At 41.2% G+C, this 20,096-nt stretch overlaps 1 protein-coding gene across 1 annotated transcript in view; it reads right to left on the reverse strand.

The window, feature by feature from the left end:
- The window catches only part of GRID1 (glutamate ionotropic receptor delta type subunit 1), a 658,662-nt gene that overhangs the window by 107,192 nt on the left and 531,374 nt on the right, over positions 1-20,096 (reverse strand). Inside the window, exons 9-12 of the mRNA XM_061163043.1 lie at positions 12,891-12,992; positions 11,312-11,509; positions 7,735-8,059; positions 6,419-6,557 (exon numbers count right to left, since the gene is read on the reverse strand). Of these exons, the coding sequence (XP_061019026.1) occupies positions 6,419-6,557; positions 7,735-8,059; positions 11,312-11,509; positions 12,891-12,992 (764 nt within the window). The remainder of the gene's footprint in view (positions 1-6,418; positions 6,558-7,734; positions 8,060-11,311; positions 11,510-12,890; positions 12,993-20,096) is intronic.

Below are 20,096 nucleotides of genomic sequence, written 5' to 3' on the forward strand. Positions count from 1 at the left end.
CAACCAAATCAAATTAAGATCTTGCTAATTTTCTATGTTGTTAAACACACTCTATGTCTTTCTTTAACGTTGCTTTGAGTTTAGCCTGTTCTTATTTTTTTAATCTTTTTTGAGAGGGAAACTAAGAATCTCAAATTTAAGCATCTTCTGCTCCTTATTAGGCATTTAAGGCTATAAACTTTCCTTTAAGCATTGTTTTACCTGCATTCCACACATTTTGATATGTTTTATTTTCATTATCATTTACTTAGAAGTATGTTTTTACATTTCTTTTATGATTTTTTTCTTTGACCATAGGCTTAGAATTATGCTATTTAAATTTCATTGGGAATTTTCTAGTTTTTTTTTAAATTGATTTCTATTTTAACTTAATTATAGTGCTAGAACATACTTGGTCAGATTTTGAAATTGACTGTGACTGAGATTTAACTCTATGGCCCAATGAATGATGCATCTTGGTGAATGCATACGTGAAAAAGATGTGTATTCTTCAACTGTTGGGTATAGTGTTCTATAAATGTCAATTATGTCACATGGGTTGACAGCATTATTTAGATCTTCCATAACCTTATTAGGGTTTCCCTGGTAGCTCAGACGGTAAAAAATCCGACTGCAATGGGGGAGACCTGGATTTGCTTCCTGGGTTGGGAAGATCCTCTGGAGGAGGGCATGGCAACATGCTCCAGCTCCAGTATTCTTGCCTGGAGGATCCCCATGGACATAGGAGCCTGGCAAGTTCCAGTTCACGGGGTGGCAACTGACTGACATGACAACTGATGGACACAATGGACTGACTAAGCAGAACATAGCCTTATTAGGTGTTTTTTGTTTCTTTGTTATGTCAATTTCTAAGAGAATGAAATTAAAATTTGGACTATATTAGATGTTTCTATTTCTCCTATTAAATCTGTCATTTTTAAAAATCATTTTGAAGAATAATAGAGCTTTGGATCTGATACAATAATTCATAAATATAAAACAAATAACTACAAAAGTTAGTAGGCATTGGAACAGCATTTCCTCAGAAAAAGCTACTAACTCTGTATTATTCTGATGTGGACATCTACAGTCCTCTGGGGCGAAATGTGAAGACAGGCCAGTGATCCCGCAAAGGGGCGAAAGACTTATCAAATTTTATATCATAAACTTGGATGTCTGTTACATGGTGTAAACACATTTGTCCTTTTATTACTGGATAATCCCCTGTAATGTATGGCATAAAGTAATGTATGGCATAAAGTCTACTTTGTCTAATACTGAGATGGCCTCTTATACTTATAATTTGCAAGGTATATCTTTTCCTTCTTTTTCAATCTACCTGTTCAGTTCAGTTCAGTTCAGCCAATCAGTTGTGTCTGACTCTTTGTGACCCCATGAACCACAGCACGCTAGGCCTCTCTGTCCATCACCAACTCCCAGAGTTCACCCAAACTCATGTCCACTGAGTCAGTGATGCCATCCAACCATCTCATCCTCTATTGTCTCCTTCTCCTCCTGCCTTCAATCTTTCCCAGCATCAGGGCCTTTTCAAATGAGTCACCTCTTCACATCAGGTGGCCAAAGTATTGGAGTTGCAGCTTCAACGTCAGTCCTTCCAATGAACACCCAGGACTGATCTCCTTTAGGATGGACTAGTTGGATCTCCTTGCAGTCCAAGGGACTCTCAAGAGTCTTCTCCAACACCACAATTCAAAAGCATCAATTTTTCAGCGCTTACCTTTCTTTATAGTCCAACGCTCACAACCATATATGACTACTGGAAAAACCATAGCCTTGACTAGATGGACCTTTCTTGATAAAATAATGTCTCTGCTTTTTAATATGTTATCTAGGTTGATCATAACTTTCCTTCCAAGGAGTAAGTGTCTTTTAATTTCATGGCTGCAATCGCCATCTGCAGTGATTTTGGAGCCCAAAAAAATAAAGTCTGCCACTGTTTCCACTGTTTCCCCATCTATTTGCCATGAAGTGATGGGACCAGATGCCATGATCTTAGTTTTCTGAATGTTGAGCTTTAAGCCAACTTTTTCACTCTCCTCTTTCACTTTCATCAAGAGGCTCTTTAGCTCTTCACTTTCTGCCATAAGGGTGGTGTCATCTGTATATCTGAGGTGATTGATATTTCTCCTGGCAATCTTGATTCCAGCTGGTGCTTCATCCATCCCAGCGTTTCTCATGATGTACTCTGCATATAAGTTAAATATGCAGGGTGACAATATACAGCCTTGATGTACTCCTTTTCCTATTTGGAACCAGTCTGTTGTTCCATGTCCAGTTCTAACTGTTGCTTCCTGACCTGCATACAGGTTTCTCAAGAGGCAGGTCAAGTGGTCTGGCATTCCCATCTCCTTCAGAATTTTCCACAGTTTATTGTGATCCACACAGTCAAAGGCTTTGGCATAGTCAATAACGCAGAAATAGATGTTTTTCTGGAACTCTCTTGCTTTTTAATGATCCAGTGAATGTTGGCAATTTGATCTCTGGTTCCTCTGCCTTTTCTAAAACCAGCTTGAACATCTGGAAGTTCATAGTTCACATATTGCTGAAGCCTGGCTTGGAGAATTTTGAGCATTACTTTACTAGCATGTGAGATGAGTGCAATTGTGCAGTAGTTTGAGCATTCTTTGGCATTGCCTTTTTGGGGACTGGAATGAACACTGACCTTTTCCAGTCCTGTGGCCACTGCTGAGTTTTCCAATTTTGCTGACATATTGAGTGCAGCACTTTCACAGCATCATCTCTTAGGATTTGAAATAACTCAACTGGAATTACATTACCTCCACTAGCTTTGTTCATAGTGATACTTCCTAAGGCCCACTTGACTTCACATTCCAGGATGTCTGGCTCTAGCTGGTCGTGTTTATCTGGGTCATGAAGATCTTTTTTGTATAGTTCTTCTGTATATTCTTGCCACCTCTTCTTAATATCTTCTGCCTCTGTTAGGTCCATAGCATTTCTGTACTTTATTGAGCCCATCTTTGCATGAAATGTTCCCTTGGTATCACTAGTTTTCTTGAAGAGATCTCTAGTCTTTCCTATTCTATTGTCTTCCTCTATTTCTTTGCATTGATTGCTGAGGAAGGCTTTCTTATCTTTCCTTGCTGTTCTTTGGAACTCTGCACTCAAATGGGTATATCTTTCCTTTTCTCCTTTGCTTTTCACTTCTCTTCTTTTCATAGCTATTTGTAAGGCCTCCTCAGACAGCCATTTTGCTTTTTCATTTCTTTTTCTTGGGGATGGTCTTGATCCCTGTCTCCTGTACAATGTTACGAACCTCCGTCCATAGTTCATCAGACACTCTATCAGATCTAGTCCCTTAAATCTATTTCTCACTTCCACTGTATAATCATAAGGGATTTGATTTAGGTCATACCTGAGTGGTCTAGTGTTTTCCCCACTTTCTTCAATTTAAGTCTGAATTTGGCAATCTACCTGTGTTTATGTTTAAAATGCTGTAAACAGCATATTTTTCCAGTTTTATAGCTGTTAATGATAGGAGGTCTAGTCAGATACCTGTTACTTATCATGGCATGTGGAGTAAGTCTCATAGTCTTTTTCTTGAGTACCATTAATATGCATCACCTTTCTTTTCCAGTTTGTGGTACCCTGAAGGCAGGAACTGATGGATAGCTCTATTAAAATGCATTTGTTAGTTGCAGCCAATCGCTTCAGGCTATTAGGATTTCATAGATCACTTTTTTCTAATTGTTGACAGTGCTATCCAAACTTTAATGTGAATAAAAATCACTTGGAGACCTACTTAGATACAAATTCTGGTTCATGAGATCTGAGATAAGGACTGAGAGTCTTATGCCAGCAGTGTTGGTCTGAGTACCACACTATGAATAGCATGGATGTGTAGGTCTTGCTAGCTCACAAAGAGTCAACCAGGTCTTCTGTGTCACAGGATACTAACTTGTATGATTTGACGGTGAAAAGTGAATATGTGAAAGTATGAAGCTAGCAATATGTAATAAAGTAGAGGATAGTGGAACCAGAGGCAACCTGAAGGGTGTTACCATCACCAAAGTCATTCAAATTTAAATATTCAGCATACTAAGCTGCCAAAACCCCCCACAAACTTGCAAAGTAAATTCAGGTCACATCCAACTGTTTATGATTCCTGTTCAATTTCTTACTCCATACATTAATTTAAAAAATGGAAACTTCACATCCAAATTTACAAAATGAAAAATGACAAAACTTTCAGAAAAACAAACAAAATATCCAAGATTATCTTCAGGTCTAGGACGTGGCAGAGTTAGACTTAACACCAAAAGCATGATTCAGAAAAGAATAAATTTATAAATTGAACCCCATAAAAATTAAAAAATTTTATTTGTGAAAGATTTTGTTAAGAAGTTGAAAAACAACTTCAGAGAAGGGGAAAATATTTGCAAACCATACATCTGGCAAGGAACCAGTATCTAAAATATATAAAGAACTTTCAAAACTCAACATTAATAAACAATCCAGTGAGAAAATGGGCAAAATACATAAAGATATATTTCATCAAAGAAAATACAGCAATAAGCACATGAAAAGGTATTCACTATAATTAGTCATTGGGGAAGCTAAAAGCCACAATGCACTATTTCACCATGACTATCAGAAGGTAAAGTAAAAAACTACTGATACACTAAATACTGGCAAAGATGCAAAGAAACTGGATCATTCCTACATCCGTAGCAGTGATTTAAAGTGATAGGTACTCTAGAAAGCAGTTTGATCATTTTTTTTTTATAAAACTCAACAAGCTATTACCACAAGATACAGCAACTGCATTTTTGGATATGTATTACCTATTAATGAAAATGCATGTTCACACAAAAACCTTCACATAAATATACACAGTAGCTTTATTCATAATTGCCCCAAACTGGAAAAACCTAGATATCCTTCAATGGGGGGATTGTTAAATAAATTGTGTTACATTGGATTCTACCGAGCAACAAAAAGCAATGAACTATTAATACACAAAACAATTCGAAAGAATCTCCAGAGAATTATACTGAAAGAAAAAGCTAATCCTAAAAGTGGTGTTTCTATTTATATACTACATATTTGAAATGACAAATTTCAGAGATAGAGAGCACATTAGTGTCTGCTAGGTGTTAAGACTGGGACAAGAGGCAAAGAAGTGGGAAGGAGGTGGGTGTGGTTATAAAAGAACACCACAAGGAATTCTTATAGAAACAAAATTATTATACTTAGTATCTTTACTGTGGTGGTGGATACTCAAATCTACATATACAATAAGACTGTATAAACTGAAATGCATACACAGACACATATACACACACAGAAATGAGTGCAAGTATGAGAGGAGAAATTTGAACAGACTCAGTCAATTGTATCAATGTTCATATCTTGGTTTTGCAAAATGCTACCATTAGGTGAAACTGGCTAAAAGATATTCTGAGATTTCTCTGCATTATTACTTATAATTGCAAATGAATCTATAATTATCTCAATAAAAATGTCAATTAAAATTAAAACTAGACCATATCATTCTGAATTTTTAATCCTAATCAAGGAATCTCTCCTGTTTCAAATAGGCAGTTGGGAGCTACAGAAACTGGTTGAGTATGGATGACTTGACTAGGATCGTGGATCAAAAGAATTGATATAATGATAGTAAGTATGATGAATTAAAGGAGAAATTACCAAAGGCAGAGACACAGAAAAGCACAATCAGGGATCAAAAAAGAGGTGATATTGAGGTTGATATTGCACCCAAAGAAGTGTGGACTAAATCTGTGCCACTGGTCAGTTCAGCAACCACATAGACAGCAGACATTCACTTTATCCAAGTTCTTTTGTAATTCACACAGTATGTGAGAATCTGATTATAAAGCAAAGGCATTTCTGAGTTATTTCACTATGTTGAACTAATTCTTTTATGCCCTATTTTTAACATTTTGGTTAAAATGAAAAGTTTTAGTTCTTGGTTTCAGTAATTTTACAATTTTATAACTGTAAGTGAAATACATTTTCTAATCACTACGATAATTGGCATGCTTTAAAAAATATTTTTTTAGGTGTTTGAAGATTGGAGAATTGGAGAAACATATTAGATTTGTGGTTTTAATTAAATGTTTAGAAAATTTTGATTAAGTTTGTAATCAATATTGAAATGTCTGAGGACATTTGATTTGCTGATTTTTAATTTTTTGACTTATTACTTACAAGTGGAATTTAAATGTTCAAAGAAATACTAGTCAGTGAATTTATGCATGTATTTAATTGTACATAAAATAAAATACAACAGGAGTGAAGTTCCTCATGCATTAACGATTACTACCATCAAACTGCAGATCTGGAATCTAAGTCCTTCTCTGCCTCCATGACACCAGGCCACCGTGGCCAGGTTTGCATCCTCTCTTTACAGCCTTCTGGAAGGAGTAATGGACCTTACCTTATGGGGTTGTCCATCCTGGACACTGTGAGGAAGGCGGCGAGATTGGCTGTGTAGGAGGAACACACGATGAGAGTGAAGAGCCACCAGCTGCCCATCACAATTCTCATGGCCATGGAGTTCACTGAGGATTCTCCACCTGGAGGAGACAGGCAAAGGGGATTGGTCCGGGGTTTCTGCTCTCACTCCTATCCCCATAAATTATCTGCCCTGCAGCCAGGCATTGGGAACCACCCCTGGTCATGAGCTGCGGATCAAGAAAGTGACTGCCAGCTGGTTATGGTGGACTCTGACAGTTCTGGAAATAAAATCCTAGGACCACCAATCTCAGAAAGGGGTGGAGGGCCACAAAATACAGAAAAGTTAGGCTTGGCATTTTTACTGATAGGATGTTTTTGAAAATGCCAACAGTAGAGTTCTGAATATTAAACTCTTCCCCTTAGAAGATTCTCCTCACTGTCGAGAATTTCTAGGGTTGCAACCCTAGGTAAGGTCCCTATCCATTTTAAATTCACATGAAACAGTCTCAGGAATTCTGTAAATGTAAAATTATCTTCTACCTAGAGGGTTCTCTAGCTTTCTTTTAAGCCTCAGAAACGAGATGTACCATATCACTTTTATTAATATTCGGCCCTCAATAGATGACTTTTTTCTATGATTTTCAGAAATCATTGTATATGACTTATAGTCCGAAGCTGCCTCTTTGAGGTCAATCATTCCTCCTCGGTGTCTCAGGTGGTAGCAAAAGAAAGCTCCTTGCTGACTATTATTATATAACCTCTCAAGCAGATAATACATAGTTTGCTATGGTGCAGATAAGTCCAGGACTCACATTAGGAACTTTGCAATTTGCTGTTTCCCATCAAAACTGTAACTCCCCAAGTGCTATCTAGATTTCTCTGAGATAGGAGACTGAATCTCAAGAATGGCTGGAGTATTGCTTAGATGACTGCAAAACAATTGTGGTTTTTTAGCCCATGTCAACTTCACATTTAAGCAAGATAGCTTCATTTGACAACCACGTCTGCATAACAATCAATCTAATGTGGGAGGGGAGGAAAGTGCAAAGCAGGACTAGAAGTTAATTTTATCTAAAGAGGAAAATCAGGACTCAAAGTTCTTTTTTTTTTTTTATCATTTCATTTTACTTTCTATCTGATAATACTTGGAGTACAGCATGATATTAGGACCATCTTAGAAGTTAAATAAAATTGCATTTAAAATGATTTTGGGAACATGAATCTAAGAATGTTGTCATCGGACAAGTCCTTCCAGGACCTTGGGGTTACTCCAGCATGGAGGAACCAGGAAGGTACCTTGTTGTACGAAGGCTCCGTAGACAATCCAGATGGCACTGTGCAGGGTGGCGGAAGCGGATGGCCGGGGCTGGGCTGCACCCTGAGCCCTCACGGCCTGTATCCTGTTCAGCACGAATATCAGCACGCCAACCACGGGGATGGCTGCCGCAATGCAAGCCCACACGGCGAAATCAAATGGAGCAAAGAGGGAGAAGATGCTGATTTTCTCCTCGGGCTTCTTGATGAGGATTCCCACCGAGTAGTCCATGTACCGCTTGCTGAAGTCCACAACGCTCTCCCTCTCCGGGGTGATGGTGATGGCGGAGATGGCCAGATCTGCTCTCTGAAAGGCAAACCCATCTGGTCAGAAGGCAGTCCTCCCATTACTGCTGGGTTCTAAATTCGCCCAAGGCCTGTCCACTGCCCTTTGGGTTGTTCAGTTCAGAGGAAAAGGCTTCAAGTGTTGACACCTCATGACTTTGAACATTGTAAGGAAAATCCAGCCCCAGGTTGTCTGCCATTACCACCTTCACCTTACAAATGTCTCCCCAAACCCTAAAAACTCTTGGAAACCACTTCTGGAGGAGTCAATCACCATTTTCATTTCTGCGTGAATTGTAGGTTTTCTTCATTTTCTTAATGATTCCTTTAGTGAACTATCTCTTTTCTTTTACTGGTATTTCCATCTTACTGCCCACCCTTCTCCCCACCCTGTCTTTTGTCTTCTGGACTTGTCTTCATCCTTCCTAGACTTCAAGACCACAGGGACACTCCCATTATTCTATCAAACCTCTCCAAACTCCATCAGCCCACACAGATATATCTCTTCTCTAAAATACTTTTGAAGTTATATGGAGAGTGTACAACTACCTTGAATCTCATTAGAGTATCAGTCCTAGGTTGCTTTATATGCAGGCTCTATGCCAGAGAGTAGCATATTCCAAGAAAAAAGGGATCATCTTCCTTCTTCCACTTTCCTTAACTCATGGCTTCTCAGACATATGGTTGATTCTTCCTTTAGTAAAGCCATGCAGTGAAGGGGCCCCCAGGGCATCCTCTGCTGTGACCTCAAAAGTACCTTCAAAGATTTTTGCTTTCCAAGATGAGCTTAATAGACAAAGACCCCATTAAGATGAAACTAGATTGTGAGGTTAAAGCTGCCAAGACTGGTGGAGACTAAGATCCTTACGCCTGAGTTGATGCTGGCATAAGAGCATTAAAATTGTACAGTGATCATCTCTATCTTGGCTCTCTAAGTAGGAGGCACTGTCAGAACTAGGTTTATTTTAGAATGACCAGTTGTGACAGCTTATCCAAACTACATATTCAAACTGGGGAAAACTACATAGAAGAATTTTATCAGGTCCAATACACAGGCTGGAGGGGCAGATATACTGATTGCCAAACTGAAATCCAACAACATACCTAGAATAAAGAGACAAAAATGTTGGAGGTGACCATGTGAGCTCTCAAACTTGCCACATGTGCATTTCTTGTTCTTGCTTCTCTTCTCAGAAACCCAAGATCCAGGGAGATTTTTTGTTGTTCTTGTTGGTTTGTCTGTTTGTTTTGTTTATGCTTGGAGAATATTTAAGGACTGAGAAGGAAATCTAGGGGATCAGGATAGGTTAACAACATAGGATGGAGGGAAACTAACGTATGAAACCAGGGTCCAGAGAAGGCACAAGGGAGGTGACTGGTGACACAAGTGAGGGGTGAGCTGTAATAGGAGGAAAAACACTCCCCACTCTGAAACTGGGGATGAGAGCACATGTCTGCAGATGTGATCTTTATAGGAAGCTGAAGTAGAATCTCATGTTCAGATGCCTTCATTTCTTTCCTTAATAGAGGAGCACTTCTTTTTTCTAGTTTAAGATAGGAGATTATTAGATTGCTTGAGGAAAAAGATAAAATTTTGCAACAGTTTCTAAGGAATGTTGCCAAGGGAGCAGTAAAGGCCATGTTAAGGAACTGGGGCTGTCCTGAAGGCCCAGCTGAGATGGGAGGCCACACATTGTTTATGCATCCATCTGGACAAACTTGTGGCTTTCTCTTTTAATTGCATACAGCAACCTGGATGGCAGGGTCAGAAGGTAGGTAATAGAACCAAGTCAGGGTTTCAAGGTAACAAGAAATCAAGAATAATTTAGGAGAATCACAGAAGATGAAGGGAACAGGAGCTTATCTGGACAACCACAGAGGGCACGCCAGGTGAGAAAGGATGCCATACCAGAAAGACACAGAAATCTTAAAGAGTGAACCTCAGATACATGTGCCAAGTGAAAAGTGTCAGACACAAAAGACTGGTATGGTATGACGGCTTTATAGTACATATTTGCCAAAGCAAATCTATAGACTTAGAAAGGAGATTAAGGGTTGCCTGGGGCTGGGGCTGGAATGGGATTAATTGTAAATGAGTATAACGAATCTCATTGGGGTGATGGAAGTATTGCAAAATTAAGACATGATAATGGTTGCACAGCTCACTAAATTTCCTAGAAATCATGAATGATACATCTGAAATGGGTACAGATTATACTTAAATTATTCCACAATAAAGTTGTTATAGGTTTGGCTTTTGCTTTCCCTTTCTTTTTTATATTAAGTTGATTTAATGAGCAATTTCTTGTCATTAATAGGATTAGAATGCATGCTACTGGAAAAAAAATGACAGCTTAGGAGATACTGGAGAGAACACAGGTATCCTGTCTGCCTTTATGGGTTTATAAAGAAAAGGACTTGTGTTTTAAGATAAAATGCCAGAGTCAGAAGGATGACAGGTTGTAGTCATGGAGTGGGACAGTGACAGCAACATGTAAGATGCTAACAGGATGCACGGGGACAGGTACTCCAAGGTCACTAGAGATGAATGGTCAAAGCACTGGAAGCCCAGGGTTATCTGTAGGGATGTTAGAAATGTCAAGATTGATGGTGAGGGAGGGCTTGAGCAGATCCACCAATGTAAATGGCTGTCAGTAAATAACCTAGAGGTCACAGGATGGCAGGGGAAAGGATGGGGACACAGTGAATTGGCCTCATCCCATGGGGACCTAGGTTCCACAGGAAAGAGGAAGAATAAAGATTTGAAATTAATCTGAGGCACTGGGGAATGCAATTTCACTTATCCATAGCAATGCAGACACACCTATATACTCATTCACACACATACATGCATGTGGACACACATCAGACACACCCACCCACTTCTGTGGGCCATGAAGAAGAGAATAAGCATGCACCAGTCTCCCCCACCCCTGTCCCCATGAAAACTGGGTTCCTACTGCAGCTCAAATGTGGGGGTAGATTTCATGAAGAGTGGATTATAGAACAGGCACATGGGTGTTTCAAAGGAATGATAGCAATGGACATAGAAGGAAAACCCAGAGTGCCTGGGAATTAGAAAATAAAAGTAAGAATGAGTACAGCAGGGAGGAGGGTGAGTGTGGAGGAAAAGAGATCCTTATTGTGTGGAGAAGGGTAACTGTGATCTGTCTAGCTGGTCCTGAGGTTCCAACTTCATAATGGGTCCAATTAAGACATCACCCCAGAGGCAGACTAGGGGGCCCCTCCCCATGGATCCGCTTTTGGGACCTACCTTGCTGATGAGCTCCCCGATCATCCCGTTCCAGGAGGTGTTATGGAGCTGGTGACCGTACCTGCCATCGGGGGCCTGGTAAATCTCGTATTTGAAGCCCAGAGCCTTGGCCAGTGCATCCAGGACATCGATGGAGAACCCTTTGTAGCGCTTGGGCTGTCCAAGAATGTTCTCAGCCACCATCACAAAAGGCTCTTCCTGAGGACAACAGAATGAGCGTTTTTCAACTAAATCACCGGTTCATTAACACACATCTTTCCAGGGTCTTACTGGAGAGACCAACCTGATGAACCATAATTTCATAACGTTTGTGGACACATGCACTCTATTTACCCAATTTAGGCCTGGAGTCTGAACCTCTCTGCCCTTTTCTAAAGTGGTTTATGGACACTCAGGATACAGTGCACGGGAAAATCCCTCCAACCAGCAGACTGATGGAGGAACAGATTTATTTGTCCTCTGTCATTTCAGACTCAGCTCAGCGTCCCATGCTCCTAAGATAACACGGCTTGTTTTCATGCCTTCATTTGTGACATTCAGGACTCTGTCCTTTGGAAATGCTGTAATTCTTTAGGACACACATAAGAAATGTGAATACCTCTCATCTGGGCTAATAAATGACAACAGAGGTCTGTGAACTGGGTTGAGAGAAGACTATTACATCTATCAGACTGGACTAGAAAAATGGATGCCAAGTCACAAGACAAGGTCACACCACATGGCAGATTAAACCTCACTGTCCAAAAGTCCAAAGTCAGGCCATGAGTGCATTAACACATTTTGTGCCATGTCACATGTGCTCCTATAGGGCACGTGGTCATCTGGAAAATACCTCAGCCTTCCCCATCATAATCCCGTGAAACTGAAAAAGAAGGGGCCTTATGGCAACAGCCCCAGAGACTACATTTCATTAATTTAATTTGGTTGTGGGGGGATAAGGTACAATGCTTATTCATGGTGTGCATATGGGGACTGCAGGAATGTCAGTATCTGTCTTCCCAGCTAACAAGAGATAAATCTAAAATGTCTCCTCCAGCTCTAAAAAGTTGAAGAAAGAAATGGGAAGGAAGATGCTTCTAAGGTAACTGAAAAATGTAAAAGTCTGTGGTTCCAGGAAAACCATGCAGAGAAATTGCAACAAATGGCCTTCATTGTAAACTTTGTGGCACGTATTCTATCAATGGTGCCGGATTCTAGAAGGATGTTTTCCCAACATCTTTCTGGGGACTCTAGCTAGCAGCAAAAATCTCCTAAGGACAACCAGTAGGTCAAAATCCTACATCCAAAAACAAGTAGAGCTGTTATCCCCACTCTGGGGTTCAGCACTGGTTATGGATGAGTGGCCCTTCTCTAGAGCAGCCCAGTGACCTGCCATGGAGGGTCTCAGAGGCCCTGGGGCAGAATCTCCAATCTTACTCTTCCTTCACTATTCACAAAATTCTTTGAGTGAAAAGCCTATGAAAGCTCAAGTCACTACTGAAGATCCCCTTGTCTCCAAACTCAGCATTAAGCCAAACAGAGAGAAGCCCCTGACTCAAAGCCGGAATGGCAGACCTCCCCCATGTGCCCAGGATCCTACCAAGACAGTCACCACTTTGAGAGTCAGTCCTTGGAGGCGGCTGCCCATGGGCCTCTCCTGCAGGCTTCCATTCAGCCCCTTCTCCGAGTCCCACGTCGCCAGCTGTGAAGGAGAAAGGGAATGTGAGGGACAGACAGGCACCTGTGCAGACCTTAGGAATCAACTGCTGAAGTGGGCTCCTGAGTCAGACAGCTACATAGGCAGCAGCCCTAGAAGTTTCCCAGAGACCCAGAGCCATCTTACAACCTTGGAAAGAATAAAGGTGTGACAGATAGAGCTCCACCTCCTCCATCAGCTCACTTGAAGACTTAACACATGCTTGAAATGAAATCAATTTGTAGGAACTTGTTTACAGAATAAATATTTATGTCCAATTTTATTCTGTCCACCCACTGAGGCCATATTATCGTGCTTCCCACAAAGCACCCTCTTTCTTTAATGCTCCTTTGACTTGCGCAGGCCAATGGTCCTTGAGATCAGTTGCTTCACCAGGGCAAGATGAATGAAGTTTAACAGTGAAACAAGTAACAAAGACCCAGGTTTACAGCTAGTGTTGCACCCTGATGCCAACTGCAAGAAGGACCAAGAGCTCACTGTCTTACGCAGTGCAAACTTCATAATTTTCCATGACAGGTAGATAGAAGTCAAGAATACACATGCCTTGGGTCTGCCACATCCTCCCAAGCCTGCAGGATCTAATAGATGCATCCCATCTCTGTCAGGCACCTTAAGATGGTCAAGGAGATGCTATCCTGGCTCAGAAACACTTGCAGACACAGATGCCCTAGCGACTTCCTCTCTTCCCTGCTTCCCTGCAGGGCCTGAGCAACAATGATAAACCCTTTGTCTGATCAGTGATTTTCAATCATTAATTGGTGAGATGTAAAAAATATAGATAGTGGCCCCATTTAGAGCCAACATAACCAGGATCTTAGTGCTTGGGCATAAGAAAGGTTAATGCTTTCCCAGTGATCCTGATTGAAAACCTCTACTCTTCCAGTTCACTGGGGCTCTGACTTAGCTGCACATTAGAATCTCTTAAGAGGGCTTTTAAAACATCCTAAAGCCTGGGTCCTACCCATAGAGATTCTGATTCAATTGGTCAGTAGTGGACTGGATATGGATCATTTAGCTCCCAGAAGATTTTAAGGCACAACCTGGATTGTGAACCACTGCTATAGATGAAAGCAGTGATCTTCAAACCGTAATATGCAGACAAATCACCCCGATCCTGGGACCTGAGATTATTCCTGTCTAACAAGCTCCCAGGTGCTGCTGCTGCTGATCCATGGACCATCAGTTCAGTAGCAAGGGGTTAAAATTCAGATTGTCACAGACAGTATCTTACGCTTCATCAGAGAAAACCCACAAGACCCTGAGTTGGGCTGAGCAAAAAGAATTACCCCTCTGTGGAAAAGTGTCACCAGGTGCCCTAAAGGAGGCACCAATAGCATCACTTAAGGACACATCTACTCTCCCAGCATTTCTCATAGCCCTGATATCTTCAGCAAGTTTAGGGCACACTTAGCCTTGACTATGAGCCCACAGTTTCAGAATCTATGGGGCCGCTCTGCCTGGAAAATACTAGAACACTAAGGCCTACAGCAGAGACATCAGAATGAGCTATGTGATTCTAGAACCAGTTTAAAGGAACATAGAAACTCCTGTTGTCACTTTGGATGTGAAACCAGCTAAGACCCACTTCACCCTAAATAATAGGATGTCTGGCAGTGATGAGGATCGTTTAGTTAGAGCATGCCCATATACTCTGAGGATCTCCCCACAGTCATCACTAACTCAATTGTGGGGAATTTCAGTGAAGAGTAAAGTTAAGATCTATCCTAAGCCCTCTGCAAAGACATCAAAGATGTCACACTCTGGAAACTGGTATAGTGAAAAGGAAACCTTGTGGCTATCTCTCCATTGAGTCTCAGGAAATAGCCCTGGGACTCGGGATCAGCTCCTTCAGCTGGATGCAAATGCTGGTCAAAGTGAAAAGACAAACTCAGACAGAAGCAAGGTGTTGACTCCTTACATTCTTTGGACCCTGAGATACTGGACTTAGGGGACTCATGGTGTGGATTTGGGCAGCCTGCACCTCATCCCCAGAATTGTTTAGCCCAGGCATTGGGGCTGCTTAACCCTGTGAGGTCTGTTGCATTCCCTGGACTGGGTGGTATGATGAAGGTCCCCTTTACTCCCTTGTGATTTACAGAGTTACAATGGAAGCAATGATGACATGTCACTTCCAGGGACTGGATATTCTGCTCTGCACCAGGACTATAATTCCTGACACCTGCCGCCCAGCTTCCTCGGCACTGGTGAAGGGGCATCTCCACTCTGTGCTGCTCTGGCTTGGACGAGCACCTGGAATGAGGCTCTGCTTGGCATTGATCAGCCAGACTTCATCTGTCTTTCCACTGGGATTATAATCAGTCATGGGAGTGGAGGCAGGAAGAAGCACTTGGGATAAGGCCCTGTCTGTCTAGGGTTTTAGCTCAGCTGTGACAAGGGCTCCAGCTCTTCAACCTTGTCCACACCATCCTCTGCTTCTAGCCCACTGCCCAGCTCAGGGCAGCAGCATCTCTGCCCCAGGGTATTGCAGCAGCCTTTCCGCTGATCTCATTACACTGTCTTCCAGCCCTCCTCCATTGTGCTGATGTTTATCTTAAATAAAATCAAACATGGACTATGTTAATTAAAATTTCCTAATCAATTCCTATTTCCTAAAGAATAAGTCCTAACACTTTTCAACTCAGCCAAAAAGAAAGCCCTTGCTGATCTAGACCCAACCCTGACAGTCAGCTCCAGCACACTCCAACTCTAAGTCCCTCATCTTTCTCATGCACATGGTGTTCCCTCCTCTTTACATTCCAGTTCCTTCTGCCTGGAATGCCACTTCTCTTCAACTGGGTCTGTTACACTCTTACTCAATTTCTTTCTTTCTTTCTTTTTCCTTTTGGCCGAGTGGCAGGCGGGATTTTAATTCCCCAACCAGCTATTGAACCCATGCCCCTTGCAGTGGAAGCACAGATTCCCTAATCACTGGACCACCAGGGAATTCCCTCAATTTTCTAAAAAAATAAAAAAGAAAAGCTTTCAATGGTATTATTTTTAGATTCACAAAGAAAGTCACAGAGATTGTGCAGAGACTGTCCATAAACCCCACCCCCAGTTTCCCTTGTAGTTAAGGAGTTAGTTTCATCATACATTTCCTCACAGTGTTAGTCCCTTAGTCGTGCCTGACTCTTTGCGACCCCACTGACTACAGCCCACCAGCCTCCTCTGTCCATGGAATTCTCCAGGCAAGAATACTGGAGTGGGGTGCCATTTCCTTCTCCAGAGGATTTTCCAACCCAGCGATCGAACCCAGGTCTCCCACATTGCAGGAGGATTCTTTGCCGTCTGAGCCACCAGGGAAGATCTATTTTGGCTCAATTAAACTATTAGGAAACCTCTACAAATCTCCACTTACAAAGAGATGAAACTAAAGAAAAGTTGTTGTTTAGTCACCAAGTCATGTCCGACTCTTTGCGACTCTATGGACTGTAGTCCGCTAGGCTCCTCTGTCCATGGATTTCTCCAGGCAAGAATACTGGAGTGGGTTGCCATTCCCTTCTCCAGGGGATCTTCCTGACCCCTGGAAGATTGACCCCAGGGATTGAACTTGGGTCTGCTGCATTACAGGCAGATTCTTTAATGTCTGGGCCTTATAACTAATGAAATATTTAGCTCAAATCTCCACCACTGATACAGAGCTGCAGTAGAAATGGTCTTCCACTCTGGACCTAAGTCTGTGATCCTGTTGTGCTATTTGGGTTTTTTACCTTATTCCCTGGGATCAAAACCCTGTCTTCATAAACTGTCTCTAGAGTCTCGGGTTCTTGGATTGTACCTTGCCCTGCGTACTCCAATCTCCAGAGTTTCTAACCTTGTCTAAATGCCATTCTCCTCGAGAAGATCAACTCCCTATTACTAGCATGGATTTTGGGAACTTGGAAATATTAAATCAGCATATATTTAGGAGCCAATAGATCTATGCTCTAGGTATGTTTCCACCACTTACCTTAGTGACCTCAGCACATTTTATAGCATGGTACTAAATCACAAAAGGCAATAAATATTTCTGAATAAATTTATCTTCACTGAAATTCCATTTTCTTATCTATCTATAGATAGGTACAGATATAGATAGATATCTTTCTTATCTATAAAATGGAATAAAAATGCCTTTCTGCCTACCATACTGAAGAGCTACTCAAAGGAGAAAATTATTTTAAAATAATACGTTAAAAATTGGGGCTTCCCTGGTGGCTCCGTGGTAAAATATTTGCCTGCTAATGCAGGAGACATGGGTTCAATCCCTGATCTGGGAAGATCCTACATGCTGAGAACAGCTAGTCCTGTAACTAGAGAGTAGCCCCCTCTCTGCACAACTAGAGAAAAGCCTGCCCAGCAACTAAGACTCATCTCAGACAAAAATAAAAATAAAGAAATAAAATTATAAAAAACTTTAAAAGAAGCAGTAGATTAAAAACCCATAATAACAAAGTAAAGGATCAGGATATAAAAAGGTATGTACAATGTGACCTTAATTGTGTGTGTTTTTTAAAGGCAGTGGTTAAAGTGGGAAGAAATATATTTAAATGCAATATTTGGATTTATCTTAGTGGTAGAATTATGAATAACCATGATTACCTTTTTATGTTTTTCTAGGCTTTTAACAGGTTTTTCTTTCCTTTCACAAAAAAAAAGGAAAATAAGATTTTGACAAAAATAACTAGCACAGGTAATGAAGCCAAATCTCGTCACATCTACTTGTGTGATTGAGGGCTGAGTGGAAGGAAGCAATCAGAGTCAAATTATCTGTCATAAGGTCAAGGCCAGGGTGAGAGTCAGAACCCAAGATAATAGTCCTCTGGCTACAAGGAGCTATGGTTGAGGTGCCCGTCTCCTCGAAGAGGCACACATCAAGGCTCTCTGGGACAGCATCTTATATTCTAAGATATTTCCAAGATGCCGTGGGGCCCAAGAACCTGTTGGGTTTGGAGACAGGGCAGTGGCCCCTCCTAGGACCCAACTCCATGCAGACAGGCAATCTTTCTCCACTAAGGAAGAAGGGCAGCCCCAAATCATGTTAGTAACTTCTCAAGCCATCCTACAGCTAAGTCATTTAAATCAAAGTGCAACTACATAAGAAAAAAAAAATTCCTTCAACCTGTAATTATTATTCCTGTTTCTTTTGTCTGAAAGTATTTAGGGCTTAAAGATTTTTATTTTATTGTTTTTCAATACAGATTTCTCTCTCCCTGGCCTTCAGGCATCCTGTACTCTGACAAAGAAAGAAAAAATACTTCAAAGACAAACCAAAATTCTGCCTTCAAACACATCAAAGTAACCATGTTCCAGGATCCTAGATCCTTCGAGTCGAGCAAGAAAGTTTATTATTCCCTCACATCAGCCTGAAGCCGAGCACCCTAGGCTGAGTGAATCTCCCTATTTCCACAAACAGGCTCTTGCCCTAATCTTAAGACCAGAGTGGTAAACCCTCATCATTTCTGAGTGAGGTCATCTCTCTGAGCACCTGATATGTAAGATCAGAGCACAGAAAGTCACATCCTTTTCAAACAAAATCTTTTGTTTAAAATACTTCAGTGGAAATTAAAAATAAAATAAAAGCCTGTAAGTGGATTCCCAAACTTGCAGCCCATCAAGATGAGGAGAGACTGTGTTCTGCCTCCCTCCTGAGGGTGCCTGGGGCTCCCAGTTCAGAAAGCTGGAGAAAAACTTTCAGATAATAAAAGCTAAATGAGGCTGATAGGCTTGATAAATGGGAAGCCAGAAAAATCTTTCACCCGGAGAAGTCCTGACACTTAGTCATAGAGCTGCAGACCATTTCATTTGTACATAAGTGCATCTACGTTGACTTTCCTCTTGCATTTTGCAGACAGAATTTTGTTTATGGGATCAATGAATTTATGGCCACAGACACCCACTTTTGACAGCTGACCTGTCAAGATCAGAGCCTGAAAAAATAATTTCCAGCATTGTTAAACAAAACGAGAACTGCCGCTATTTGATAAGACAGCTATGGTTTTCATTCGTTGCCAAGATCTGCTCTATCCAAACCAGAAGCGAGGATGGAGCCAGAGGTTACAGCACAATCATCACTTGAAAAAAGATATATGGTCTCAAAATCTGATGATGACAAACAACTGTTCAAGAGATCAGCCAATTGGAGGATAAATTTCATAAACCATTGGTCTCAGGAAAATATATTTCTTTGAGTCAATCAGGGTATTCTTCATATTAGCATTTGAGTTGTGAGATACAGGAGTTTGGGACTTTGTGGCCTATCCTTATTAAATGCAGGACTATTAACCCTAAATGAGACAGACCTCATTTGGAAGACTTGGCTTTGTGGTCTGTTATCTAGTTATAGAGGTGTTGTAAAGTGTTGGTTTCTTTCCCTGGGGAGGAGGAAGGAGAGAAGTGACAATCCAACTGCTTTACAGCCCAGAATATGACCAGCTTCATGCATTGAGCCTTGCCAATTCTTTGGGAGGGAAGGAGGAAGAGAAGAAGGAAAGTAGGTTTGCTTAACCACAAATCTCATGCATGTGTGTGTGCTCAGCTGCTTCAGCTGTGTCCAACTCTTTGTGACCCTATGAACTGTAGCCCACCAGGCATCTTTGTCCATGGGATCCTCCAGGCAAGAATACTAGAGCGGGTTGTCATTTCCTACTCCAGGGGACTGAACCTAATCCGACCTAGGGACTGAACCTGTGTCTCCTGCATTGCAGGCAGATTCTTTACTGCTGAGTCACTGGGGAAGCCCAAACCCAAATCTCATTTAGCTAAATCCAACAAGACAATAGATCAATAACCTCTATCATCACATTTTTGCAACTGAGTAGGCAATACTTTGGTAGTAAACATGTCTCAAGAGAGTACTAGAAGCAGGAGTGAAGTTTTATGACTGTGCCTATTAGACCTCACAGCCATAGTTGGAGCCCCATCTGAGCAGTATCCCCATCAACTGAGTGCAGACATCTTCAGCTGGGATACAGGCTTCGGTATGATGGCATACTGAGTTTATCATCATGTCAGTACGTGGGCTTTTCTGAAATAATAACCCCTCTATTAGCTTTTATTCCTCAGCCCATTTTTATTAGAAAATAAAACCATTTGATACGTGTTTCAAAG

The sequence above is a fragment of the Dama dama genome, chromosome 15, assembly GCF_033118175.1.
Source record: "Dama dama isolate Ldn47 chromosome 15, ASM3311817v1, whole genome shotgun sequence".
Classification (NCBI taxonomy): Eukaryota; Metazoa; Chordata; class Mammalia; order Artiodactyla; family Cervidae; genus Dama; species Dama dama.